Source organism: Cetorhinus maximus, chromosome 15 (genome assembly GCF_964194155.1).
Source record: "Cetorhinus maximus chromosome 15, sCetMax3.hap1.1, whole genome shotgun sequence".
NCBI lineage: Eukaryota > Metazoa > Chordata > Chondrichthyes > Lamniformes > Cetorhinidae > Cetorhinus > Cetorhinus maximus.
This window is the reverse complement of record NC_135893.1, coordinates 14525508-14553289: the sequence shown is the minus strand read 5'-3', so window position 1 is coordinate 14553289 and position 27782 is coordinate 14525508. Positions and strand designations below refer to the sequence as shown.

General features: G+C 43.6%; 1 protein-coding gene across 4 annotated transcripts in view; it reads right to left on the bottom strand.

The window, feature by feature from the left end:
• Window positions 1–158: 158 nt before the first annotated feature.
• Window positions 159–27782, bottom strand: part of tp73 (tumor protein p73) — a 248278-nt gene continuing 220654 nt past the window's right edge. For 2 of the 4 annotated variants that reach the window (XM_078557905.1, XM_078557906.1), the window contains exons 6-15: window positions 26083–26198; window positions 18169–18278; window positions 16816–16958; window positions 16235–16323; window positions 13423–13547; window positions 12371–12516; window positions 10502–10658; window positions 9679–9772; window positions 6510–8255; window positions 159–6478 (exon numbers count right to left, since the gene is read on the bottom strand). In XM_078557905.1, coding sequence (XP_078414031.1) covers window positions 7953–8255; window positions 9679–9772; window positions 10502–10658; window positions 12371–12516; window positions 13423–13547; window positions 16235–16323; window positions 16816–16958; window positions 18169–18278; window positions 26083–26198 — 1283 coding nt within the window. In that variant the 3' untranslated portion in view covers window positions 159–6478; window positions 6510–7952. Of the gene's footprint in view, window positions 6479–6509; window positions 8256–9678; window positions 9773–10501; window positions 10659–12370; window positions 12517–13422; window positions 13548–16234; window positions 16324–16815; window positions 16959–18168; window positions 18279–26082; window positions 26199–27782 lie in introns of those variants that run through there. The other 2 variants (XM_078557907.1, XM_078557908.1) reach the window with 2 other exon arrangements.

The following is a 27782-nucleotide window of genomic DNA, read 5'->3' as shown; positions in this document are numbered from 1 at the left end:
TGTTGATTGCTGATTAAAAATTAAGGAAAATCCATAGAATCCCATGGAATGAAAATTAAATTTGAATTATTCACCTGTGAGATAGTTGCCTAGGAAAATTTTAAAATTTGTGCAATTGAATAAAAATTCTGTAAACAAACAAGATACCAACACAGATGCAGGATCCATGTGCTTTATTGTGTTACAAAACTTTTTGAAACATAATTTCAAAAGATACATTACAAATAATAAAAAAAGTACACAGTTACAACTTGTTTGGAGTATAAGGTAACAATTAATACTGGCTTAAAAAGCATTAGTTGACATTGAAACAATTTTTTTTCCATTTTTTAAAATCTTAAATGTTTAAAGCAATAAAGTGCTTTAAATTGCTACTATTCAGAGGCATAGGGTCACAAGTGCCCAAAATGTAATTTTACAGCGTGCACCAGTTTACAGTTGAGAAAGAGCTCCTAGAACAGCGAGTTCACAATATAAAAATTGCAGACTTAAATTATTTTTGGGTTCTGAGTGCTGTGGAAATCTCTGTGTTTCAAAAACTCTGGAAATAAATTAGCAATATTGAACACCCTCCCCACCCGCACCACCACTACTGTCTCATCAAATCTTTGTTGGGCCTCAGCTCCATAGTACGATTGTGTCTGGTACCTCACCCATTCACCCTGTGTGAGTTCAGACAGTGAGTGACTGGCAACCTAATTCCAAATACCAAATGAGACACCTGTTTAAAAAGAGAATATAAATATGGGGAACTCAGAGTGAATCACAATGGCGTAGCCTAATTGGGTTTTGGTCATTGGGTTGGTTGTGATGGGTCCTCACCCTCTGCACACTTTCAAGAGTGAGCTGGTCCAGTTCTTGAGGGGGACAGAGATCCCACTGTATAGAAGTTATTTGCCCTTATACAAAACACTTAGTCCATACGATCTCCTGGGCTAATTCTGATTGCCTGAAGGGGTTGGAGAGGAATTTTCCAGAGTAAAATTTTTCCTTATTGACCCTGTTTTTGTTTGCCTGTCTGAGGGGTTTTTATGGCTGCAGGGAGAGTGAGGAGCATTTAGTTATGATGTTTTGGCAGTGAGGGAAAGGTTGTAGGACCAGCTGGGTTTTATCTTGTTTGTTAATTTTGTATATTAATCCACTGGCTACAGGCAAATTATTAGTATTTATATATTATTTAAAATATTTTTCAGGTGCTTTGTTCTGTTTCAGACCCCTCAATGGTTAACTGAATTAATAATATTCTGTTAGGACATTCATAAAAAGGCAACTGATACTTGTATGACCTTAATAAAGGTTGCTAGTAACTTGGATTTGACCCAGAGTTCATTCCAAGCCTACTGAGTTAGCTGATCTCAGACAGAATGACAGTAAGAGCACTACAATTAGTCTTTGCACTCTGGGATGAGAAAATCAGCCAGGATTGTCTATTTAGTGATCACTGCTGGAAACTACGAGTGTATGTGGCTGTTGGCTGAGGACACCACTAGGCTCAGCGGTGATGTACCTTCAGCTGAATAACCTGTTGGCACTCACCATTTGATCTCACGAATAAAGACGCCCCCACCCCCCCCCTCGCTTCGACTTAAAGGGTGAGTAGTACCTGTGGAAATGGCAGCACCTTCAGGACAGGAGGGAAGAAAAATTAGTGAGAAATTGATTGATTTAGAAAAGGACAATTTACATCTACTTTCTTCCTGTTAATACTATTTCTCTGATTCTTGTAGTATGACTCTTTCCCCAACTTAGAAATGAAGGGTCCGACCATTTTGTTACATGCTAAATTGGCAACCAGAAGGTTTGCAAAAGGAGACTGAGTGACTTATGTGTTTCAGGCTCACACCATCCCTTTGGGAAAACAGGATCTCCTATGGACGTGTCGTGAGTTCAGGCTAAAGATATCAGGAACTGTGAGTGGAAAGCCCATTGTGTTTATGTTTTAGCACAATTCAGTACACTTAGATTGTGTTCTTCCCCTGCAATACCTGATCTCTTCTGTCAGCAGAAGGGTGAGGGGATGGAACGGAAACATTCCTTCCATCGTTGGTAGCAACACGAATCTGTGCTTAATCACTGAGTGCCACAGAGCAATTGCTTATCTGTGACCTTCGATATAATAAATATGGTAAAATTCTGGCATCATTTTGGAGAGATTTGTTTTGGAGTTTGGGGGAGGGGGGTGGATTTAATTCTTGAATCTCTGCTGTGCCAATTGTTGCTTTGTGTTGTAGCAGATGCTGGCTTCTTACTTGTCTTAACGTAGCTTGAAAACACCTTACGGATTAACTAGTTCAGTCTGTTCTTTATAGTGCAATGGCCAACACTTTTACAGTAAATGGGTCACTAACTGTGCTCATATAGTACGGGCAGAAATTTAACTGGACTCCATTAACCAGTGAGCTAAAAGTGTACATAGAAATTTAAACTCTTAGCAACAGCGATATGTCTGTACAATGACAGCGTCACACCACCAGATTTCTTACAGTGTACAGTGAAAGAGAACACAAGTCCCTTAATTTGGAAAGGGGACGGGAGGGGAAGCTAATCGTCTCATTCTCTGATGCACGGTTACCTTAATAAACATGCAGTCTGACCTCATTAAGAAGTCATGGGTAATAATCTTTACAAAGAGCTTCTCTGACTGCCTGTACCAAGCATGTTTATTTTGTAAAAGGACTTCCTATTTTTGTTATCTATCTCCTCCCTTCCTTTTTAAATCTAGTGCTCTAGACGCTTCCCTGCTTGATGGGGTATAGGGTTGTCAATTGTCCAGAACTTCCCTGGAGTATCCAAAAATTAAAGATTTATCTCCTGGACACTGCTGTGAGCAACCTAAAAATTAATGGGGCATTAAAAAGAATGCTTAAAATTTTTTCTTTGAACACCTTTATTTGTTATAAGATTTTGGAGATTGGGGAAAAATCTATTTTTTATATTATTTATCTATAAAATCAGGCAGGGCAGTTGGAGACGGTGTGTTGAAGCCTCCAGGAGTACTCCACCCAGAGTTGGTAACCCTACCTTTGGACGTGGATTAGTGCTTTGTCAGGCCAAAGATCCTTTTTCTAGACTCCATTGCTCATTGAAGCCCAGAATATCAACCACACCCTGTGCCAGTAGCTTGACTATAATATAAGAAAAGACATTAGACTCTGCACTCCACATCAAGTTTAACATGTTTTAAACTGACCCAACCCAGGAACGTGTGAACTGAACTGGACAACTGCTGACCCAATCAAAACTGGGCCTGCTGCTTGGTTGGTCTGGGCTGCACTGCCCAGGTTTCATGGAAATCTGGAAATATCTAAAATGTAAAACCTAATACAAAAAAGTCTGATTCTTTTAAAAAAGCATAAGCCAATTCTCCCCCTTCCTCCCTATTTTACTTCTTTAGCCAGAGAGTGGTGAATCTATGGAATTCATTGCCACAGAAGGCTGTGGAGGCCAGGTCATTGAGTGTATTTAAGACCGAGATAGATAGGTTCTCGATTGGTAAGGGGATCAAAGGTTACGGGGAGAAGGCGGGAGAATGGGGTTGAGAAACTTATCAGCCATGATTGAATGGCGGAGCAGACTCAATGGGCCGAATGGCCTAATTTCTGCTCCTATGTCTTATGGTCTTTACACTTGTACCCAGTGAAGTGGAAGCATCAATCAGCTACTAAAGGTTTTGAATGAATTTTACATGGTAGCAAAGATCAGAACTTGAGCCAAGATGCTACTCCTAAACTCTGATTGTTCTCTCTCTCCCTCCCTCCCTCTCAGGCATTGGATTGGGCTGCCCAATTCTGAAAATGGAGAGGGCTGGAAATACACAGCATCTTGGTCAATTCCTGAAAGAAACAAGAAAAACTGATCAATGTTCACCCATCTTCCTCCCTTCAGACATCAGCTAACTCACTCACTGTGCACTTCCAGCACCTTTCGGTTATATTTCCAGCATCCACTGTTTGCCCTTTGTTTCATCTTCTCTCTGAATACTCTTCCAGGAGCTCAGTCTTTTCTACAACAGGACGAAAGCAATAGCTGCTGGTTCTAGCTGTAATGCCGCAGTCCTAATGCTATAAAACTCGATTCCGCACCTGCCACAGATTGTTAGAGGACTATTTTACTCATTAGATAATACAACAAAGGGGTAGAATTCCCTTGCCCTGCAAGGTGTGTACACTGCACAATACATCAGAAAAGAAAAAAATATATATGTATATACACACACACAGTTTAAAAAAAATGGAACTTCTCGCTTTCAGAGGGAACTTGCGTAAAGTTCCACTGAAGAGCCAGCAGTTAAAGAATTTCAGTTAAAAAAACAATCTAGCATGCATCAAAATACCTGAAATGAATGGACCTGGAAAATGGGGCTGGAATGGAGGGGAAGGAAAGGGTCAGGGGTGGTGGTAGGTAATTAGTATACGGTCAAACAACACATTGAGTCTTTTTGCTTGTTCTACAATGCCAATCTTCAGACAAAGCAATCTTCCATTCTATTCCATTAGTCAAAGCATCTTTATCTTATATCATTATAAGTCACGGTATCCTCTCGTATGCATAAGATTACAATTCCCAGTATTCCCATGTCTGCTATAGGCAGTGATTCCCTTCGTCCATCCTTAAACATCATGCAACTATGCAGTCTGTCCATAGAGTGCACTAGAGAGCTGCCATTAGCTGGTATTGGTGCTGCCTCTCCCAGCGCTTGCCATGCTCGCCATTCAGTGGGTTCTGCCCTTCTGAGCTTCCCTTATGTACTGCTTGCAGATTTTTCAATCTAAGAAAAACATTTAGGGTGGAGATGATTTAGCCATGCAGGGAATAGCTAATTATCCTGGGAATTCAGTGGGTGCTTTGGGGTATTACAAAGCCTTTGTATTTTTTCTGATTGATAGCAAATATAAGAGTGAATGATGTAATGGAATAAATGTGCATGTACAGGGGTTGGATCAGAACTGAGGATGAGATGGAGTGTTTGTGTTTCTTGAGTACATGATGAAGTTTCCAGTTAAATCAATAACCTTATTGCTGACATGTTAAGGACAATCCTCACCATTCTCCTGCTAAACCACAAGAACCACTCACATTTATACCAGTACATAGTTTAATAGAACATCGCAAGGTACTTTACTAAACACTGGGCAGGGCTTTAGAGAAGAGTTATGGAGGCAACTGAAGACCGGCCCAATGCGATACACATTGGCTTAGGTTGAGATTTTGAAGTCCAGAGACATGATGAACTGGGGAGAAGGTGGGAGAATGGGGTTGAGAAACTTATCAGCCATGATTGAATGGCGGAGCAGACTCAATGGGCCGAATGGCCTAATTTCTGCTCCTATGTCTTATGGTCTTAATGGGTAGGGATTTGAAATAGTGCTTAGGGTAATAACAAGCTGGACTAGCCTGCTGAGGACAGGGGTCATAGATGATCAGGATTTAATATGGGATAGGATGCAGGTGGCAGTGGTCTGGGATTTGTATAGGGTGGAGCTTAGTGGTTCTCGAAGGGGACCTGGCGGAGCTCACAGTGGAGGTAAGAAAGGCATGAATGAGAATTTCAGCAACATAAAGGAAAGATAAGGCAGGCAACATCATGCAGGAGGAACTAGGCCGTGTTGGAGGATGGATTGGATGCAGAGTTTAAAGGTTAGCTCAGGGTACAACAGAACACAATGAAATAGAAATTCCTCTTGGTCAGTAGCACTAAACAAGCAATTGCAAAATAAACAGCCTGTCTTACCCTCTGCCCAATTTCCCATTCCACTGACTTTTTGCAGTGGGTTGAGTCAAGAGTTAACTGGGTGAGTTCTGCTTAAACCATTCCTGTAGGTCCCTAAAAACTTGGTTGGTGGGGGGTTGGGGGCTGTCATTCCATTAATCTGGTTCAATTTAAACTCCTGCCAAAGAGGTGAGAAGAGAGGAGGAAAGACACATTAACCTTTTGGATGTACAGTAGATGCAATGCAGGAACTGGAAGATCAGTGAGCCCCTTAATATAACTGGATTGTATTGAGTTTAACACTATATATAATACACTTTGCTGTTGTAGATGAAGTGATGTAGAAATCCTATAACAATTAGAAACAATGGGCGGAAAATCTTGTGGAAGCGACAGGGTTATCAGCCACCGGCTGAAGAGCCAGCAAGACCCCTGCGATACCTCTTTTTGAGAAGTTCCACTGCATCTTCTGCCAGTGAGGCATTTAACAGACCAGTGATGCGCCTTCACCTGGGATCATGGACCTTGGGGGCAGAAGCCCAGTCCACCAAGAGCTGCTGGCCAATCAGAGGTTGGCAACTCTATTGAATGACAGCGCCACTGGGCATTGCATCCACCTAAGACCTAGTATCGTAGGTGGACCCAAGAGCGATGGCGGGAAGGGGTCACGGGGTAGGGGGTGGAGGGTGCTCGGCAGCAAGGGCACAGGGTGGCTTTCAGCGGCACCCCCCACCCTGATGCCGGATCCCCCGATCAGGCACTGAGTGTCTTTGAACAAGGGATGCCCCCAGGAGCCCACATGCAAACACGAATGCTTGTCGTGCTTCCTGCATGGCTAGCCCTCTGCCTACTGGTTAATACCAGCGACGGAGGGATGAGGTTCTTAAGTGGGCAAAATTGGACACTTAAGGGTCTCACTTGGCAGTGGGTGGGTAGGCCATCCACGGACCTTCCCATCATGGACTTAATAGGGGTGGAGGCAGGAATGTGGCAGGGTCCCCACCCACCACCCTTCTGCCCAATTAAATACTCCCTCGCCACCAAATTCGCCATGGGGGAGGGCACAAGATTCCGCTCAATGGGTGTATATTTTGGCAAAAGGAAGCACAACAAATACTTGAGAAATATTGAACTCTTTGGAACATGTTTAAAGGGGTTGCTTATATTCCAGCTTCTAGTTCCACACGTGAAACATTAATCTGTCCTATCTCTTAATAAATGCTGATGGGGCTGCTGTATATATCCAGCATTTTCTGTTTTATTTCACATTTCCAGTTTTTATTTAACTCCCAGAGTTGTTAGGATACTGCCCTAATCCAGGGAGCCATCAAACTCCTCCCTTCCCTCCCAGGACACAGATGTCACTTGGTTTGAACAGTACACTTAAAATATATGCTTTTCCCCACTCCTCCCACTTCTATCCTCTCTTCTACCCCACCTCCCCAAGGTATCTCTGAGAGAATTTTCATGTGCATAAAGACCAGAACTGGATGAGGAAGGGGAGAACTGTACTGTGGCTAATGCACTTTCTGTTCCCAGTGACTAATATTTCAACACACATTTTGTTTACATAATCAAACATTTTCTCTAACATCAGGAGAAAAAAAATCATGTCAACTGTGGAAGTCTACAAGTATATAAATAAAATGAGGAGTTGCAAACCCACCCCCTCCTGCAGTCTCTACAGTGAACTGACAAACCTTGAATGTTTAGAAATATTTTTGGCAGTCCAGCAGAAGGTGAGTGAGACACACACACAAGAGATGGACAGACCATAAGAATGGGGTCAGGAGGAATGTAAGAGATGCTATGCTTTGATTGCACAAGAAGCTCCATAGACCCGTATTCATGGATTGGTGGTGTGCAGCGAGTGTGGGGTGGTGATTGGGAAGCATAGCACTTCTGGGGATCTACCCTCCTGATTGGAAATGGTGATATGGAAGCAAAGGACAAAGAAAGAAGACAAACAGGTAGCATTCAGATTAGCTACAAGAAGAACTGGTGATGGGGTGACCCCATGATCCATGCTTGATTGCTATCCAAGCCCCTTTGTTTTGCAAAGAAAATATTCAATGTGCCTGGGTATGAACACACCAGGGACAATGTTTGTAGCACTACAGCAAGTATGGTCAGTTAGAGCATACACTCTAATTTCTCTCAGCTTATTCTACAATAGTCAGTGCTTTTAGCAAGATGAAAAACTGCAGGGTTTCTCTGTGTTCTGCTTTTCCCTTTTCTGTCCTTAATTAAGCTCACTCTCGGTAAACTCTTCTTTGATTGGCTGTTTCCGCGTCTTGCAGTCGGGTACGTCGAAACCAAAGTCTCCCCAGTCGTCCCCCCGGTTGGGAATGGTGATAGTGTGACGCACTCGGAAGTGGACAGCTTCCATCACCCGCTGGCGCTGCAGCTCCCCACTGATTGTGCCGGTGTTGTTGCTGGACCTGATCAGTTGCTGTGAGCTATAGTCATGCCCCTGTTTGAACTCCTGAAGCCCTCTCCAAATCAGAAGACGATACTGTTCTGGAATCTTTAGTGCTCCCAGATCCTAAGGAGGAAGAGAAGAGCAATGTTAAATGACTGAGTAACAGAGCGCACCAGAGTTTTTATTTTAAATTCATTCTTGGGATGTGGGCATGGCTAGCAAGGCCATCATTTACTGCCCATCCTAGTTGTCCTGAGAAGGTGGTAGCAAGCCTTCATATATTTGTGAATGACCTAGCAAATCAAAACAATGACTCCTGCTGGAAAGTACTTGAGAGTGGATATTAGGTCAGGACTGGATCAGGCTTAATGATTCCCCCATGGCTGGATACCTCCCAGCATTCACTGTCTTGAGTTCACACAGGAAGAATGGCCACTTGAACAACCTACCAGAGGGTGGATGACATCCAGGGACATCCATGGACCTGTACCCTAGTAAGGGGCATCACTAGAGATAGACTGGCTTCCCTACAAGGGCTTCTTCTAGGAACTAATGGAAAAGGCAGCACCAGGGAAGATGTTGGGGTGGTAATACAGTGCTTTGGCACCTTTCACAGGAACAGTCTGGTTATCTTCCAAACTCCCAAATGGCCAGTCTGCCCCTGGACAGCACTGTCACAAAGGAGGGGAGAAATTGGGACAAATAAAAACAAATGAGAATCTATTAGGAAGAAAAGAAAGTGGAGCATTTATAGGATGAAGGACCAAAAGTTATTCTGATCTCTCTTGAACTCCGCAATAGTTTTGTTAGTAAACACAATTGAGCAATACAAAGCAGAGAACCCAATCCATGCTTAGTTAGCTGGTCACTGATAAATAGCAATTGTGGTGCTAGAATTGGCCTCAATGCCCGAGGGCTATGGAAGAGAAAAAACATCAGGTGGGGTTCCTGTTCCTGATCACAATCTTATACTCCCTTGTTGGATTGTGTGCATGTTGGTATCAAACAAGGATTGGACTAGTTTAGACTGGTGTGAAAAATATCATTAGGACAAGGGAGGCAAAAATCAGCACCTTCATTGAAGGAGGGACGAGGAGAAGTGTACTTGGGATTCAAGAAAAATAATTTGATTAATAGGATGAAGGAATGGGGACAAGCTTACATCCACTTTAAGTGTATGAAAATAACTCATTTGGCTTTAATAAAAGGATCAGCACCTCATGCTTCAGTGTGGCTGGGCCTATAGGGTAACACATTCCTGATCTTACTAGGCTTTCCAAAAGGCTGCTCCATGGAGAGGTGAGTAGCCTAATGAGGGCTCTCCCCTCCCTTGTGATGGGAATCCACCACCTCCTACATGCTTCACCAAACTGATAATGGGTAGGATCAAGAACTCTGAGGCATGTGGAATTCTGGGTTCAAATTGATATCCCACCAACCCATGGACCACACTTTTGCATCATGAAATATATTACTTGTCAGAAAAGAAGGGACCCAGCTGTCGTTATCTCCATTCATAAACCACCTAAGTATTTGTAAACAGTACCTCCAAGGAAAGGTTCTGCAAGTGGTACATAGTCTGCAGCCCTTGTGAGGTGAAATATTCCAGACAGTTAGGACAGCCCAGACCTGTTAAAAAACTATGAAAGAAAATTCAATAAATACATAGAATGAGGCTGACTACAAAACATTACAGGTTTATTGAGCCTGAATGGGCTGACTGGAAAATATTACAGGCTTATTGACCAGAAAATGTTACAGGTTTATTGAGCTAAATGGTGATAAATGGATGGGGCATCTTGGAAAACTTCATCTACCCAACTAATACTTGCATTTATTTTCACTAACCTAACTTTCCCTCTTCCTTCTAAAAGAGTAGATTCAGACATTTCCACAGTTGCCAGCCATCTTCTGATGCCTCTCTCTTCCAACATGATTTTTATTCATCTTTGAATCTTAACAGTGAACGTTGGCAGGCTTGACTGTGAGAGGCATTGCACTCAAGACTGATCCTGTCCTCATCCACCATCTGCAGTGCTCTCTTTCCAGCAGGAGTTGCTGAATTGTGAGCAGGAGGGAGAGCCTGAATAAATTTCTCCCTTTTCTGATCCAGAGGCACCGAGGTCAACTGTGGCACCACTACTACTACACTGGCTGGGTCAGCTAAAAACAGAGATCATGGATTGTATCATGGGATCTTACTGGCTCAGCTACTCCTTGGTTCACCATGACGTACTATTGGAAAAGTTACAACTGTTTTTCTAAGCCAAAAATTAAATAGCAAGCTAAAGTTGCATCACTAAACAAGCCCAGGTGACAGGTGATCATCTGAAGGAGAGGTATGTGGTGTAGAAGAGAAGACAACTTACCTGACAAGAGCTGAGTCTGCAGTGTATGGTGGGGGAGGAGTGCAGTGTGAAGTTGGTCCCATGCCTGCTGACTGTGAGGAATTTCCTCCATTCACATTACCATTGGTTGGTATATGATGATGGTGATGATGGTGGTGATTGTTCATTATAGTTGGGCCTATAAGAGAAAACACAATTTTAATAATTTGAGGGCAATGTCCTTCTATTTCGATGTTCATTTCCTTTTGTCTTTGGTCTGTTTATTGGTGGTTGATGAAACATTTCCATTACTTGCGTCAACTATTTGGTACGAAAGGTTTTTGTTACAGGAACAATTTTCTATCCATTCTGAACGTGGGTGTAGAAAATATTATTAATATTTAATAAAAATACCCAAATATGCTTGAGGGATGAAGGTTAGAGGTGATTCTGTGACCGAGAAGGAGGAAGGAGCCATGTTTGCAGGGAGCATACCTTGGGGAATCCTGAGCATGGACCTGCTATTTTCTGAGATGTGCTCTCCCTGAATGCTGTTCCACATGGGGAGCACCAGATTGAGGAATCACCCCCACAACAACACAAAAGCAAAATACTACGGATGCTGGAAATCTGATAGAAAGTCATCTCGATCTGAAACGTCAACTCTCTTTCTCTCCACAAATGCTGCCTAACTTGCTGAGCATTTCCAGCATTTATTGTTTTTATTTGAGGAATCACTCTTGTGTATGGGAAAGATTGGAGGTCCCACCATGCTAGGTCCTTAGTGAAAATGTCAAGCTTTGAAAAGGGCACTTCACTGAATGGTTGTCTCTCTCTCTCTCTGTATTGCAACTTTTTCTATATCTTATTGATAAAGCTCCAACCATTGCTCTTCCTTACTTTTCTCTTTGCTTCATTCAAGTTCCAAATTCCCCATGTCATATTCTCTTACTCCTCCCCATTACCACAGGAGGGTTGGAAGCTCAGATTGGAGTTGAATAGGATGCCAAGGTTGCAAATGGTTTGGCTCAGTCTCAGACAGTGGCTAGGGAGGGATATGGGGTCAGTGGTGAGGGTACAGTGTTTGTGGTGAGGGTGGGGTGGGAGGGGGGCGGCAAAGATGATGGCTTCCCAATGCTTAACTGGAGGAATTTGAAGTGTATTCAAGACAAGATGTTGAACAGGCAGGTTTGAAAGGGCAGTGGTACAGCAACTGAGGAGATCAAACCACTTGCAATCTCAGATAGCCTAGGGTCCTGAAATGGAAGTTAAGTAGTCAGGTACTGAAGGGTCAATAGAGTAAGAGGTGGATCTCAAGGAGAAATTGTGCTAGGAGGGTATGAGGGGAATAGGAGGGAAGAAAGATGTGAGATTAGGGATAGGCCAGCGAGGAACCTGCCAGGAGGTACAGGTTGGTGGGCAAGGGAAAGGGAGGGGAATGCAGCTAAATAGGTTATCTTTCAATCTTAATGACAATAAAGTCCATGAATTCCTAGCATTTGTTATTGGAGGGGGTGGAGGGGGTAGGATGAGAGGTTGAAAGAAACAGTTTGTAGTAGAGAAAAAAAAGGCCAGGTGTTATCATTCCTCTCCAAGATGATTCTGGAGTAGTTAGTTGGCAGAGGAGCATGAGGCCCAATAGTGTTTGATATGTGAGCCAGATTCAGTGATGAATGGCAAAACCAGTAGGCACCAGTTACATTCTAGTCTGCTTCCCTTGGACCTGAAGGAGCGAAAGGGGGACTATACCAGAAGGAATGACTGTATGGAAGAGAGTAAAATTTTTACAGGGGATAAAAGCATCAAAGGTGGTGGTATCTTGATAAAATTAACCAAAATGAAGGTTGACAAGTGTGCACATACACAAACAGGATGCAAAAACCCGCAGATACAGCGCCTGTGCTTAATTACCCATGTGTCCAAGGTTGGCTGAGGTACTTGGGCTGTGCTGGGAAGGCTGTCCCACTAGTTGGTTGACAGAGGGCAGTTTGTTCATCATGTTGGGTACCTTGTTTGTGGGCGGTATCACTGCGCCATAGGAAGATGAAGCCTGCTGTCTGCTCAAAACAACAAAAACAAATCATTTAGAATAATTTGAAGATTTAGAAAGAAAATTCATTCTACGTATTACACAGAGAGAGAAAATCCTTCCTTGACTTATTACATGAATGTTTCGTAAAGCTATACAAAGGGAATTGGTATAGTACTGAGCTACCCAGAATGGGCAGGCCCCAGGTTCAGTCTTCAGGTTGTGCTGAGCTAGCTTACTCTCAGCAACCCAGAACTAGAGAGCGATACAAACCCACTGAAGTTACCAGTCTTGAAGGCTACCCATGATGCCCACTAGGAAGCAAGTGTGGGAAAATGTCGGGTGAGGCCAGGATCAGGGCTTGGTTACAACATCCTCCACAGCTAAATAGCTTGCAACCACTCACCATTGAAGAATGGTCACTCAGGCAAGGTACTCCAGGGCTGTGGAGTGCTTGTGGAACCATAACTCAGCAAGAGACAATGGTGTCCAGAAAGGAGGGGAGGGAATAATGCCCAGTATTTTCCCCTCAAGCTGCTACTGTAACTTGGTTAGATGTGCAGCATGTAAACATGCCCCTTTCTCATCCTTGACTGTTCCTATGGTTCAGTTTAGGTTTGGCTATTGTGCAATTACTGATAGAAATGTGGGAGAGTGATCCTGTGAGTAATTATATTGAACTTTTCACAATCCAGTGGGTTTTTTGGTTTTGGGTGACGACAAACTACAAGCAGTCTTGCTTCACAACAGGAATGGGTTCTGTCACTTGGGCATCAAAATTGGGCAGGATTCTGTTTCTTTCTGATGCTTACTCTTCATCAAGGAGACTGCAGGATGATGAGAGAGTATTTTAGAATAAAAACATGGGGGGGTGGTGGGGAATTTTAGAAAGAAGTAACATAAGTGAAAGGATGCTTTGAGCGTATGTACTGACTGGCGCTGTAGCAGTTGCTGTTGCTGCTGCCGATATGAGTCGATAAGTTGCTGAGGTACCAATTCCATCAGCTCCAGGCTCTCCTTGATCTTCATGAGGATTTCAAAATTCTCTCGGCCTCGTACCTGCAGGGAAATATTGAGACCATCACACACATTTCTATTGTACCACTTACAGTAATAATGGGCAGAAATTTCCCCCCTTCGGGGGGTTTGTGAGGGGACGGGTGGGGGCAGGCGCGAACCTGACTGGCGCCCCCAATCGGGGTCGCGCTGCCATTTTATGTGGGCGGGCCAATTAAGGCCGCCCTATGTGACGCGTGCCCGGAAGTGCTGAGCGTGCGCGCAAAAGAGCGTACAAATCTCCCTGAGGCACAGAGGTACTACAGGGGGATTAGTTTAAGGTTTAAAAATTTAAATAAAGAAAAGGAAATATTTTAAGACATGTCCCCTCATGTGACAGTGTCACATGAGCTGGGACATGTTCATGAATTTTGATAAAAAATTTTATTTAATTAATGAAACCTTCATGAAACCTCATCCCACCCGTGGATGAGGTTCCATGAAAAATGCGAAGGCCGCCTGGGCTCTTTGCCTGCCCGCCAACCTTAAGGTTGGATGGGCAGCCCTGTTAATTGTTTTAATGACTCTTTAGCCGGCTGCGCGCCTGCCGAACTGAAAATCTAAATGACACGCGGTGATGTTGGGATGCCTGCCTGACGTCACCGTGCGTCATTTTACGCGTCAATGAGCAGGCCCCATCCCTGCTCGCCAAGCCGAAAATTCTTCCCAATAAGTGAGATAATAAAAAGTGAGAACCCTGGCTGGCCTATCCCCTCAGTAGCCCAGGGCAAATTGTAGCACCCCAACTGCTGCTAAAGCTAAGATCAACTAACTAGAGTTCAGGCATTGAAACTGGGACTTTCCTGGTTTAGTTTAATCAAAGGAGCTAAATAAACCTGTTAGTGTAAACTCATCCTATTGAAGAGAAGCTATAAGAGAACAGCTGGCTTTTGGGACCCACTGCATTTTGATCCAGTTTTATGCAGTTTGAAAAACTAAGTAAAAATGGAATTTCTATCCTGGCCCAAAATGAAAGGATGTGAATTTTTGCTATCAAGTACCAAGACCAGAAACTTACAGTAGCAAACAGTCACAATGGGACTATATTATTCCCAAAGTGGTGAGCATGTGATTTACTCTGACTGCTTTTCCATAACTAAGTCATATCTCTGATCCTGAGTAACAGTTGTGGGCTCATTGCACAAATGCCTTTTACACTGGTGCACTAATTGGTAACTAACAGCCAGTGAAGCCTTGAGGATGGTACCTGTGGAAAATAGAAGTACTATACTGATACAATTGGGCTGCTCTTCTGAGGTTGAAGGTGAGGCATGTTGTTGCAGCAGAGTACAAGGACACAGTTTATTCTGCAACAACTCTAGGCTGTACTTGACTTTGGAATGCTTGATGGTGTCACTGGACACACAAAATTGGAAAATGTATCTTTACTCAGCACTTAGTGTCAGCTGTGGCTCAGTGGGTAGAATTCTTGCCTCTGATTCAGATAGTTGTGGGTTCAAGTCCCATGCCAGGAGCTTGAGCATAAAATAAAGGCTGGCACTGACAGAGTGCTGCATTGCACAGTTGAAATGTTCAGGTGAGTTGTTAAATTGAAGCCTGGTCTGCCCTCTCAGGTGAATGTAAAAGATCCCAATGCACAATCAAAGAGTATGGAGTTTCCCCTGCTGTCCTGGGCAATATTTATCCCTTTACTAACATCACTAAAAGAGATTTTTCTGGCCATTATCACATTGCTGTGTGCGGGATTTTGCTGTGTGCTAATCAGTTGCAGATTTTCCTACATCACAACAGTTCTTCAAAAGTACTTCTCTGGCTGTGATGTGTTTTTGGAGGTCCTGAAAGGCATTCTATAAATGCAAGCCTTTCTTTTTACTAACATTTTTCACTTTGATTAGCGTAACCATTCATTACAAATACATACTTTTTAAATTTTGGGGTGCGGGTGCGGGTTGCAGAAAGTGAACTGTTCCATTGTCTAATAGTGACATTGCTTATCTTGAAAAGGGGTGCCTTTTCTTCATTGCTGTTCAACCTATTTTTGGTAGCAGGACTTTCAGTTTCCTTGGTTCTACTCTCTGGATCCCCTAAACTGTCCTGCTTCTCCCCTTTTCAACCTCCTTTAGGACATATCTCTTTGACTAAGATTTCAGTAGCTCTTCCTAATCTCTCTCCTCATAGCTCTGTATTCAATTACTTTACTCCTATTTTTGAAGTGCCTTGGATTGTTTTGTTATGTTAAAGGTGCTGTAAAAATGCAAGCTACTGTTGATTAATGCAAATAAATGGAAAAGCAAAAATAAAAAGATTCAGCTGAATTTGGTCTGGAGGAGCAACAATTAACCACAGTGTTGCTGGGATGGAAATTGGAATACTTGCCCAGGCTTTCTGTTCCTAGTGATCTATGCCAGAAAGTGTGCATATGTGGATGTTGGGTAAGGACAGGGTTGTGTTAAATAGTCTGTCAACATATGAAGAGTGGCCACCTGGTTAAGGTAACTGAAGAACTGCTGCCACCCTAACCTACTCAGTGAATTGAGCCCTGTCTCAGCAAACACCATTTAACTATTTAATTTTGAGAGCATGCTGTCATTAGAAATAGTAGACACTGGATAACATTCTGGAGAGAAGAAGAGAATATTGGGGGGAAAAAATAGAAAACATGTGGACCTTAGAGAAGGCAACATGACACTGAATGCTTTGATGGTTAAAGGAAAGACGTGAATACTCACAGGTACATAGAAGAACTCCTCGTCTCCATGTCTCCTCTTTTTGATGCCTGCGTTGGGCCCCTGGACTCCCTGTGGTGTCTGTTTGAAGGCTGAAACACAAAGGACAAGGGCATTTAGTCACCTTTCATGGTCGTGCACTCATTATGTGTTTTACAACCTTTCTTAAAATATCTAATTTCTAATCTTGTAAATTACTCCAGGCTAGATCATGCAGCACACAGCCTATAAAGGATTTATAACAAGCAGCAGTTTGAAATTATATTCCATGTTTTTCTTACAGTAACTTAGAATTTTGTTCAAATGAATAAAAAAAATGTACTGGCTCGGTAATGTGCAGCTTTTGCGCGGCAACTTGGGGCATCATGCAGCCATGGAATTCCCATCTCTGCTGAGTTGGTGACCTCAGGTGAGTCTCTGTGTGTAGAGGCTAGGTGCCCACTAACAAGTACACAGAGAAACAGTGGAATAGAAGGCCAACACAGAAGGCAGGTAGTAGCATCAGAGGATGCCATACCACCTAATCTAATTCCAATGTTAATGACCCCACACACCTCGCCTGTGGTCAGACCGGCAAAACTTACTGCGTTTGTTACCATTTCCATTTTTTGCTGCACTCTCGTTGATAGCTTGCTGCTCACGGTAATGGTCCTCATCTGCTTTCCGATCTCTTCCTGGGCAGGCACAGATTCGACCTTCAAATGACCGGCGTCCAAGAACCTGACCACTGAAGAAGATGACAAGGGTGTTCATTTGGTGAGGGAATTACATGAGCACCACCATGGCCCATCAGCCCCAATAGCCTCCGAATATCTTCATCACACCTTTACTGTAGAAAAACATTCCAGGGCACTTCGCAGAGGAGAAATGGAGAAGGTATTGTACCTTTGTGTGGGGCGGTGGTTAGAAGACGCAACTGAAGGCTATTATTGAAGAGATGTATTTGAGAAGGCTTTTAAACATGGGGAAGGGTCTTGAAAGGTTTTGGCAGGTTGTTCCTAAGAATAGGGGAAAGGCAACTGAAGGTGCAGAGAAGAGAAACATGAATAGCAGGACTGAAGGGCAAGAGTCTAGAGAGGCTGTTGAGGTAGTGTGGGGCCAGGCCCAGGTGTAATTTATAAATAACATTTTTATCTATGATCCATTAGGGACAGGGAACAATATGGGTCAGCAAGGATGGCAGTTAGAATATCAACTGATAGAATGAGTGAAGCAGGATAGACTAGAGTTCTAAATGTTGATACAAAGGGCAGAATTTTCTGTAGGTGGCAGGGGTCCCACCACTGGTCCCAAAGGGAGAAGGGTGGAGTGTGACCCTGCTTCGGCAGGCAGCAGGATCCAGGGCTGCATTTTTTGGGGGCAGCCAATTAAGTGGCTACTGCCAGGGCTACCATCCTATTTAAGGACAGCAGACTGCCCCAAAAGCAGACAGGCCAGCAGCTCTGCAGGGCCACTTATGGGATGACACCTGCAGGATGAGGACACATCAATGACTGAGCACTCTAAAAGCCATTTGTGGGGTTTGGGGACACCAGACCCAGTAAGATGGGCCTGGAGAGGGGTGAATGGGTGGGGTGTCGCTGAGGGCATGTGATCCCATCGCCCCAGGGAGGGGGCAGCTTCGACTAGTGATAAAATGCCAGCAGAGGCTGGAAGAGGCCCTAAACTGGCTACTTAAATGCCTCAATTGTGCTCTGGGCAGGTGGCCCATTTGCTACACCTCCCCCACCACTGGCAAAATGGCATGGCAGTGGGAAAACAAAAGGCATTTTGCCAGACTTTCTGCTTCCAAGCTCATCCCCCAAAAGTTGGTAAAATTCAGCCCAGATACTCTGGTTGTCATGCTGTCTCACTTGTGCCTTTTCTGAATGACTAAGTACCTTGGAATCAGGCAGCAGTAATTCTAATCCAACACTCTTATAGAGACAGTTACTCACTCTCTTGTTTCCAAGGTGATGATGATGAGGATGGGTCGTCGATTCATTCCACCCACACAGCTACTGTTACACATGAAGTTGTAGAGGATTGTAGTGAACTCTGTTCCTACCTGTTCAAAGCAGAAGAATCAATCAATCAATAAATAAAGTAATAACCAATAAATAAATGAATACATATTTCGGTATAAATATGTGGTATTACAAATATAACATTGAAAATAACTCATCTCACATCTTCACTTCAACTCTTTCTACTAACAACGTCAAAGCTGTGAAACTCCTCACCTTCCCACCTCCTAAAAAGCTTGGTGGTACCTAACAACTGCTTCTAAATTTAGTTAATCTTCTCTTCTAAACCGATGTCCTTCACAATGGCCCAATTCATTGGAGTTTCTCAATTCAACACAGTGAAAGGGGCGTACTGGTATTGTCATTGGACTGGTAACCCAGAGACCCAGGGTAATGCTCTGGGGATCCGGGTTCAAATCCCACCACAACAGATGGTGGAATTTGAATTCAATAAAAATTCAGTTAAAAGTCAAATGAATCAATTGTCGTAAAAACCCATCAGGTTTAGGGAAGGAAATCTGCTGTCCTCGCCCATTCTGGCCTACATGTGGCTCCTGATCCATAGCAATGTGGTTAACTCTTAAAATGCCCTCTGAAATCCATGGCATCCATGAGGCACTGTGGGGCATCAGCAGCAGAATTGTATTCAAACACAATATCCCCCACTCTATCATTATCACCAAGCCAGGGGATCAACCCTGGTGCAGTGAAGATTGCAGGAGGGCATGCCAGGAGCAGCATCAGGCATACCTAAAAATGAGGGATCAACCCGGTGAAGCTACAACACAGGACTACTTGCATGCGAAACAGCGTAAGTAGCAAGTCACAGACAGCTAAACGATTCCACAACCAACAGATCAGATATATATAAAAACAAAAAGCTAAAAGCTACTGCGGATGCTGGAAATCCAAAACAAAAACAGAATTACCTGGAAAAACTCAGCAGGTCTGGCAGCATCGGTGGAGAAGAAAAGAGTTGACGTTTCGAGTCCTCATGACCCTTCGGCAGAACTGAAGTATAGTTAAGAGAGAGGTGAAATATAAGCTGGTCTAAGGTGGGGGGCGGGGGGAGAGAGAAGTTGAGGGTGGGGTGGTTGTAGGGATAAGCAAGCAGTGATAGGAGCAGATAATCAAAAGATGTCACAGACAAAAGGATCAAAGAGGTGTTGAAGGTGGTGATATTATCTCAGAAAAGTGCTAATTAAGAATGGATGGCAGGATACTCAAGGTACAGCTCTAGTGGGGGTGAGGTGGAAAGACTAACAAAGTTTTAGTTTTAGATTTAAAAATAATAGAAATAGGTGGGAAAAGAAGAATCTATACAAATTATTGAAAAAAAAGGAGGGGGTAAGAAACGGGGTGGGGATGGGGGGAGGGGGAGTTTAAGATCTAAAGTTGTTGAATTCAATATTCAGCCCGGAAGGCTGTAAAGTGCCTAGTCGGAAGATGAAGTGCTGTTCCTCCAGTTTGCGTTGGGCTTCACTGGAACAATGCAGCAAGCCAAGGACAGACATGTGGGCAAGAGAACAGGGTGGTGTGTTAAAATGGCAAGCGACAGGGAGGTTTGGGTCTTTCTTGCGGACAGACCGCAGGTGTTCTGCAAAGCGGTCGCCCAGTTTGCGTTTGGTCTCTCCAATGTAGAGGAGACCGCATTGGGAGCAACAAATGCAGTAGACTAAGTTAGGGGAAATGCAAGTGAAATGCTGCTTCACTTGAAAGGAGTGTTTGGGCCCTTGGACGGTGAGGAGAGAGGAAGTGAAGGGGCAGGTGTTGCATCTTCTGCGTGGGCATGGGGAGGTGCCATAGGTGGGAGTTGAGGAGTAGGGGGTGATGGAGGAGTGGACCAGGGTGTTCCAGAGGGAACGATCCCTACGGAATGCCGCCGGGGGGGGTGAAGGGAAGATGTGTTTGGTGGCGGCATCATGCTGGAGTTGGCGGAAATGGCGGAGGATGATCCTTTGAATGCGGAGGCTGGTGGGGTGATAAGTGAGGACTACATTGGAGAGACCAAATGCAAACTGGGCGACCGCTTTGCAGAACACCTGCGGTCTGTCCGCAAGAAAGACCCAAACCTCCCTGTCGCTTGCCATTTTAACACTCCACCCTGTTCTCTTGCCCACATGTCTGTCCTTGGCTTGCTGCATTGCTCCAGTGAAGCCCAACGCAAACTGGAGGAACAGCACCTCATCTTCCGACTAGGCACTTTACAGCCTTCCGGGCTGAATATTGAATTCAACAACTTTAGATCTTAAACTCCCCCTCCCCCCATCCCCACCCCGTTTCTTCACCCCCCCCCCCTTTTTTTTTCAATAATTTGTATAGATTCTTCTTTTCCCACCTATTTCCATTATTTTTAAATCTAAAACTAAAACTTTGTTAGTCTTTCCACCCCACCCCCACTAGAGCTGGACCTTGAGTATCCTGCCATCCTCAACTTCTCTCTCCCCCTGCCTCCCACCTTAGACCAGCTTATATTTCACCTCTCTCCTAACTATACTTCAGTTCTGCCGAAGGGTCATGAGGACTTGAAACGTCAACTGTTTTCTTCTCTACCGATGCTGCCAGACCTGCTGAGTTTTTCCAGGTAATTCTGTTTTTGAGATCAGATATATGTCCTGCCACATCCAGTTGTGACTGGTGGTGGACAATTAAACAGCTCACTGGAGGAGGAGGCTCCACAAATATTCCCATCCTCACATCAGTGAAAAAGATAAGGCTGAAGCATTCACAACAGTCTTCAGCCAGAAGTGCCGAGTGGATGATCCATCTCGACCTCCTCCAGAGGGCCCCATTATCACAGTTGCTGGTCTTCAGCCAATTCGATTCACTCCATGTGATATCAAGAAACAGCTGAAGGCATTAGATACTGCAAAGTCTATGGGCCCTGACGATATTCCTGCAATAGTACTGAAGACTTGTGCTCCAGAACTTGCCGCGCCCCTAGCCAGTACAGCTACAACACTGGCATCTATCCGGCAATGTGAAAAATTGCCAAGTATGTCCTGTACACAAAAAGCAGGACCAATTACTGCCCCATCAGTCTACTTTCGATCATCAGTAAATTGCTGGAAGGGGTCATCAACAGTGCTATCAAGCGGCACTGACAATAACCGGCAATAACCTGCTATTTGAAGCTCAGTTTGGGTTCTGCCAGGGTCATTCAGCTTCTGACCTTATTACAGCCTTGGTTCAAACATGGACAAAAGAACTGAGCTCCAGAGGTGAGGTGAGAGTGACTGTCCTTGACATCAAGGCAGCATTTGACTGAGTGTGGCATCAAGGAGCCCTTGCAAAACTGGAGTCTACATTAATCTACATATAGACTGGGCAAACCAAATTAGCAATAATACTGTGGCGGATTAATTCCTGGAGTGTGTACGAGGTGGCTTTTTAGACCAGTATGTCGAGGAACCAGCTAGGGAACAGGCTATCCTAGATTTGATATTATGCAAGGAGAAGGGGTTAATTAATAATCTTGTTGTGTGGGGTCCTTTAGGGAACAGTGACCATTACATGATAGAATTTCTCATTAGGATGGAAAGTGAAGTAGTCCGATTCAAAGCTAGGGTCCTAAATCTAAACAAAGGAAACTACGAAGGTATGAGGTGTGAGTTGGCTAAGATACATTGGGGGACTTCATTAAAAGGAATGACAGTGGCTAATGGCTAATATTTAAGGAATGAACATATGCATTGCAACAGTTATATATTCCTTTCTGGTGCAAAAACACAACAGGAAAAGCGGCCCAACCATGGTTAACAAAAGAAATTAAGGATAGTATTAGATCCAAAGAAGAGCCATATAAAGTTGCTAGAGAAAGTAACATGCCTGAGGATTGGGAGTAGTTTAGAATTCAGCAAAGCTGGACCAAGAGACTGATTAAGGGGGGAAAATAGAGTATGAGAGTAAACTTGCAAGGAACATAAAAGCGGACTGTATGAGCTTCTATAATTATGTAAAGAGAAAAAGATTAGTGAAGACAAACGTAGGTTCCTTACAGTCCAAAACAGGAGAATTTATAATAGAGAACAAGGAAGTGGCAACTACTTTAGTTCTGTCTTCACGGAGGAAGACAAAAATAACTTCCCAAAAATGCTAGGGAACCAAGGGTCTAGTGAGAAGGATGAATTGAAGGAAACTAGTATTATTAAAACAATAGTGCTGGAGAAATTAATGGGACTGAAAGCCAATAAATCCACAGCACCTGATAATCCCAAAGTGCTAAAGGGGGTGGCCATGGAAATAGTGAATACGTTGGTTGTCATCTTCAAAAATACTGCAGATTCTGGAACAGTCCTGGCAGATTGGAGGGTGGAAAATGTAACCCCACTGCTTAAAAAAAGGAGGGAGGGAGAAAACAGGGAATTATAGACTGGTTAGCCTAACATCAGTAGTAGGGAAAATGCTAGAGTCTATTATAAAGGATGTGATAACAGGACATTTAGAAAAGATCAGCAGGTTTAGACAAAATCAACATGGATTTATGAAAGCTAAATGATGTTTGACAAACCTACTGGACTTTTTTTAGGATGTCACTAGCAGAATAGATAAGGGAGAATTAGTGGACGTGGTGTATTTGGATTTTCAGAAAACTTTTGATAAAGTCCCAGATAAGAGGTTAGTGTGCAAAATTAAAGCACATGGAGTTGGGGGTAATATATTGGCATGGATTGAGAATTGGTTAGCAGACAGGAAACAGAGAATAGGAATAAATGGGTCTTTTTCGGAGGCCGTGACTAGTGGGGTACCGCAGGGATTTATGCTTTGGCCCCAGCTATTCACAATGTATATCAATGACTTGGATGAAGGCACCAAATGTAATATTTCCAAGTTTGCTGATGACACAAAACTTGGTGGGAATGTGAGTGGTGAGGATGATGTTAAGAGGTTTCAAGGCAACTTGGACAGATTGAGTGAGTGGGCAAATACATGGAAGATGCAGCATAACATGGATAAGTGTGAAGTTATCCACTTCGGTAGGGAAAACAGAATGTCAGAGTATTATTTAAATGGTGATAGATTGGGAAATGTTGATGTGAAAAGGGACCTGGGTGTCCTTGTACACCAATCACTGAAAGCAAGCATGCAGGTGCAGCATGCCGTTAAGAAGGCAAATGGCATGTTGGCCTTCATTGCAAGAGAACTTGAGTACAGGAGCAAGGGTGTCTTACTGCAGTTGTACAGGGATTTGGTGAGACCACACCTGGAGTACTGTGTGCAGTTTTGGATAGGACAAACTTGTCATAGAGGGAGCATAACGAAGGTTCACCAGACTGATTCCTAGGGTGGCAGAACTGTCGTATGAGGAGAGATTGGGTCGACTAGGCCTGTATTCATTGAAGTTTAGAACAATGAGAGGGGATCTCATTGAAACGTATAAAATTCTGACAAGGCTGGGCAGACTGGATGCAGGGATGATGTTTCCTCTGGCTGGGGGGGAGGGGGGTCTAAGTCAAGGGGTCATAGTCCCAGCATATGGGGAAGGCCATTTAGGATTGAGATGAGGAGAAACTTCTTCACAGAGTGCGGTGAATCTGTGGAATTCTCTGCCATAGAAGGCTGTGGAGGCCAAGTCACTGAATACATTTAAGAAGGAAATTGATAGATTTCTAGACTCTAAAGGCACCAAGCGGTAAGGGGAGAGAGTGGGAGTATGGTGTTGAGATAGAGGATCAGCCATCATCATATTGAATGACGGAGAAGGCTTGGAGGGCTGAATGACCTACTCCTGCTCCTATTTTCAATGTTTCTATGGAGTTAATGGGAATTAGGGGAAAATTCTCTGCTGGTTGGAGCCATACCTAGCACAAAGGAAGGTGGCTGTGGTTATTGGAGGTCAATCATCTCAGTTACAGGACATCGCTGCAGGAGTTCCTCAGAGTAGTGTCCTAGGCCCAATCATCTTTAGCTGCTTCATCAATGACCTTCCTTCCATCATAAAGTCAGAAGTGGGGATGTTACTGATGATTGCACAATGTTCAACACCATTTGTGACTCTTCAGATACTGAAGCAGTCCATGTCCAAATGCAGCAAGATCTGGACAGTATCCAGGCTTGGGCTGGCAAGTGGCAAGTAACATTCATGCCACACAAGTGCCAGGCAATGACCATCTCCAACAAGACAGAACCTAACCATCACCCCTTGACATTCAATAGCATTACCATTGTTCAATCCCCAACTACCAACATGCCGGGGGGTTACCATTGACCAGAAACTGAACTGGACTAGTCATATAAATACTGTGGCTACAAAAGCAGGTCAGAGGCTAGGACTCCTGTGGAAAGTAACTCACCTCCTGACACCTCAAAACCTGTCCACCGTCTACAAGGCACAAGTCAGGAGTGTGATAGGATACTCTCCACTTGCCCGGATGAACACTACTCAAGAAGCTTGACACCATCGAGGACAAAGCAGCCCGCTTGATTGGTACCCCTTCCACAAACATTCACTCCCTCCACCAGCAACAAACAGTGGCAACAGTGTGTACCATCTACAAAATAGACTGAAGAAACTCACCAAGGCCGCACCTACCAAACCCACAACTGCTACCATCTAGAAGGACAAGGGCAGCAGATGGATAGGAACACCACCACCTGGAAGTTCTCCTCCAAGCCACTCAAAATCCTGACTTGGAAATGTATCACCATTCCTTCACTGTTGCTGGGTCAAAATCTTGGAACTCCCTAACAGCACTGTGGGTATACTTACACCATATGGACTGCTAAGGTTCATGAAGGCAGCTCACTACCACCTTCTCAAGGGCAATTAGGAATGGGCAATAAATGCTGGCCTAGCCAGTGATGCCCACATTCCATAAATGCAAACAAAACAAAACAAACTATTCTATCTTTTCCTTTCAGGTGCTGATCTACGATCTACCCAATATGTGTTTCCAGCAATTTTTTTAATCCTTACTACTATATATTCTGACAGCTTTGACTCAGTATATAATGTACATGATTTAACACTGCGATGTTACACTAAGCATATTATTCATAACTAAAAGAACTGTCAGGAATTCACCTGGTATTGCAATGACTCCTACGGTTGAAATTCATGTTTTATCCAGTACAAATTGCTTGTCTAACCTTTTTCTAAAATTAAGCGATGACAAGAATATTGGACCCTTAGTTTCCAGCAATAAACATTCCATATCTGACACTAGGTGTCAGTATCACCTTAGCAGTGTGCCATTTGAGGGACATTCTGATATAAAACCTTGATTCAGGATCTAAAATTCAGCTCATGGTAACTTTACTAATCTAAAACATAGTCATTTCTACAATACCATATCCCACCATGATTTCTCACACACTGTTGATCATTATAGTTCAACTATTAAATTGCAACAGAACACTGGCTGCAAAGTATAACTAACTGATGAACAAATAGTCATTTGGTAGTGCAGAACTTGAATATCGCTGAAAAAGAGACATCAAAGCTTTTCATCTTGCACTTATCAGGACACTTCGCAAGAATACCAATGTAAGGGTTGTTTTCCCCTTATATTGGTATCCTTGCGAAGTAACCTGATGAGTGCAAGGCAAAAAGCTTCGACATGTCTCTTTTCCAGCAATAACTGATGAACCTGATCCACATGTGTCACCTATTTGAATTATTCTTCAAAGCATTAAAAAACATTTACTCTGTGGTGCTCCTAATTCATGGGTCCATTGCACTGGTGAACAAATTGCAGAGCGCAATGGTCTCAGGGATGAGTTGAATCTCTGTGGACACTGGACAGAAACAATCTTTTTTCCTGACTGGATTAATGGATGATTCAATCTCTTGCTACCTTGCTCGGAGACAAAAGCAAGAATTAAAGATGTATGGTTGCAACGTACCTGTGGAGGCTCGAATGGCACCAAGACGCTCTGCCGTCCAGTGACGGCGTCATCAATGTACTGAGCAAGGTTGTTTCCTTCCACCCTGATCAGGTGACTCGCTGGAGCAGCCTGGCCTGGAAGGATGACAGTGACATACAAGCTATAAAATGTGACCAGGGCAGAGCTGAATAATGAGGGTCCAGTGAGAATTCACCCAGAAGGTAGCACATGGACCCAACAGTAAAAAACATTTGTATAACTTACTCTATTTCATTACTTATCTGTAATGAGGTGTAAATAAATAGAATGAAAGTAGTGAAGATCTGACTGAACTATAACCCATTAACCCAGGCTAGGGTTCAGAAGTCAGATGTGTGCCATCTGAGGCAGGATTACAGGCCTTAATTCGTTAACTATCTTATTCCTCACTTCCAAATTTCTCCTCTTCTTTTCTCATGTTAGGATACAGATCACTAAATTCCATCCTGCCTTCATCTGTCTTATTCAAGTGGCCATTCTGCATATGAATTATGTATTTTATATGCTTAGAGATTGCTGGTAGGTTATACAGCCATAGAGGTGCAGCACAATTGAGCCTGAGCGTGATCTTGTTCTCACCCGTCAGGAGTTAGTGAATGGTGAAAGGGAAGGGGAAATCCGGCTGACTTTTCCCCTCACTCATCCAGAGGCACAGAGGTCAATTCTAGTGCTCCCTATCACAGTCATGGTTGAGAGCAGCACAGACTGAAGACTGAGTCTGAAATCTCCCTTGCCTGTTGCACACCAGGCTGTAGCCAACTTGGGGTTCCCAGGTTGTTTGTTATCTAAATGGGAGATCATATCAGGAGAATTAATTTTTCACTTATGTTTGGAAACCTCATTGTGTGTGGGAAGTGGAGAGGGAGCATCATAACTGCAATCTGGTGAGGAAAAGCATGAGAAGGCTATGAGATTGGAGATAATTTCTGTAATAATACTGCTGCCAAAAAGATCTTGCTGAGCTTAGTAAACACCTGTCATACAAATGAGCTGACTTATTTCTACTACAGCTGTTTACTAAGCTTACCATGATCTAATTGGCATGAATAATCTAGATGGCAATTGCAACAAGGCCTTACATACAGGTGGTTGAGATGTGGGCATCTTCATTATATATCTTCAGTTGGCAGACACAGAGCTGGTTGAAACTTCCCTCTTGAGCTTGGTTGCAGATGGCAAATAGCCTATTCTTTAGTGTAAGTTTGGCACTATGCCTGATGACAAGCAACTTACATGCTGACTGGCTAATTTTGATACTTTATCAGTTCACTGATGGACATTTGAAAAGCCTCTGGGTGCCAACATAATCGAACTTGGGAAACTTGGCAACTGTACCATGTCCACTGATGGGAAAAAGGCAATTAAGACACTTTGGCATATTGAATCCCAGAGGCAGGGGGTCATGGCTTCAACCCCACGTATGCTGAGTTATTGATTCTGGCTGTGCTGTTGGTGTGAGCTACTGAGAAAACACCCAGTCATTTCCCAACAGGTAAGGGAGGAAAATCAGAGGAAGAACCATTCCCAGGTTGTATCTCTTGAGCAGTTGCTTTTGGGATGAGTGAGGGAGCCTGCCCTCTCAGTAGGGGATGGTCAGAGGAATATAGATGACGCTGGGGAGAAAAATACCAAATCCCTCTGTTGTCGTTTCTGCATTCTTTTTTGTTCTACTCTCTGCC